The sequence below is a fragment of the Sinocyclocheilus grahami genome, unplaced genomic scaffold (genome assembly GCF_001515645.1).
Source record: "Sinocyclocheilus grahami isolate Dianchi unplaced genomic scaffold, SAMN03320097.WGS_v1.1 scaffold473.1, whole genome shotgun sequence".
NCBI classification, from domain to species: Eukaryota; Metazoa; Chordata; class Actinopteri; order Cypriniformes; family Cyprinidae; genus Sinocyclocheilus; species Sinocyclocheilus grahami.
In genome coordinates, this window is record NW_015505652.1 from 241,454 (window position 1) to 242,421 (window position 968).

The window sequence follows — 968 nt, forward strand, 5'->3', positions numbered from 1 at the left end:
TAAATGTACTGAGATATCTTCCACTTCATATTATCAAGATTAGCATGGTTGAGCCTCTTGGTGTTTGGCATGTTTAGTTCACAAAAGTGATGAGAGGCAACACTGGAAATTAAAATCAGTTTAACTTACTGCTTGTCCTTTGTTTATATTGCTCACGTTGACGCCGTGTCTTTTGAGGTCTGATTTAATCAGAGCTGTAAAAACAATACAGAAGTTTCTCAATGCTCTTCAGTAACACTACTGATTAATGAGAGAAAGGCCTGTAAATAGGACAATTAACCTGTTAGAACAATGCCAAGGAGGATCCAAGCACACAAGAAAATGTTTCCACTGAGTGGGCCATAGTCTGTGGTAAGCTGCCCTTGGATGAGAGTAAAAATTATGCCGAACACCTAAAATTAAAGACAGTAGAGTATGAGGCAAAAATATGTAAGTAACAATGACTTATTCAAGAAGACTTTAAACCTGTTCTTCAACATATTAGAGGATACATAGAGGAAATGCTGAAGAACTAAGTATATCAATTTTAATGTGGGTGTGCATCTCTGAAAGCTTATTGTAAAAATGAAACAAGTCAGGAATGAGCAGGTCCTACATACCTGTGCAAATGCATTAAGAAGACCAGATGATGTGCCCTCCGACTCAGGGTATGTGATTTCGACGCCAAATTCAAAGCCAATGGGAAGGTAACCGGTCATAAAAAACCTTTAGAAAAGAACAGTAGTAACATGAGTCAAATACACTTACCTGGCAGTGAAAACTATTTGAATGTGAGAAGTTAACGTACGACATGTACAAACATGTTTAAGTGACTCACACAACAATGGGGAAGCAAAACCTGACCAGTGACCACTTCTGCTGTTTTTATACACACAACTGTGCCACTGGGTTGTTCACAAACATTTCCAAAAACACTTGCTTTTGATCAATAAATATTAAAATAAAATATTGTGTGTATATTTTATATA

General features: G+C 36.7%; 1 protein-coding gene across 1 annotated transcript in view; it reads right to left on the reverse strand.

Moving 5' to 3' along the window:
* The window catches only part of flvcr1 (FLVCR choline and heme transporter 1), an 11,651-nt gene that overhangs the window by 3,352 nt on the left and 7,331 nt on the right, over positions 1-968 (reverse strand). The window contains exons 7-9 of the mRNA XM_016235652.1: positions 600-705; positions 281-392; positions 130-194 (exon numbers count right to left, since the gene is read on the reverse strand). Of these exons, the coding sequence (XP_016091138.1) occupies positions 130-194; positions 281-392; positions 600-705 (283 nt within the window). The remainder of the gene's footprint in view (positions 1-129; positions 195-280; positions 393-599; positions 706-968) is intronic.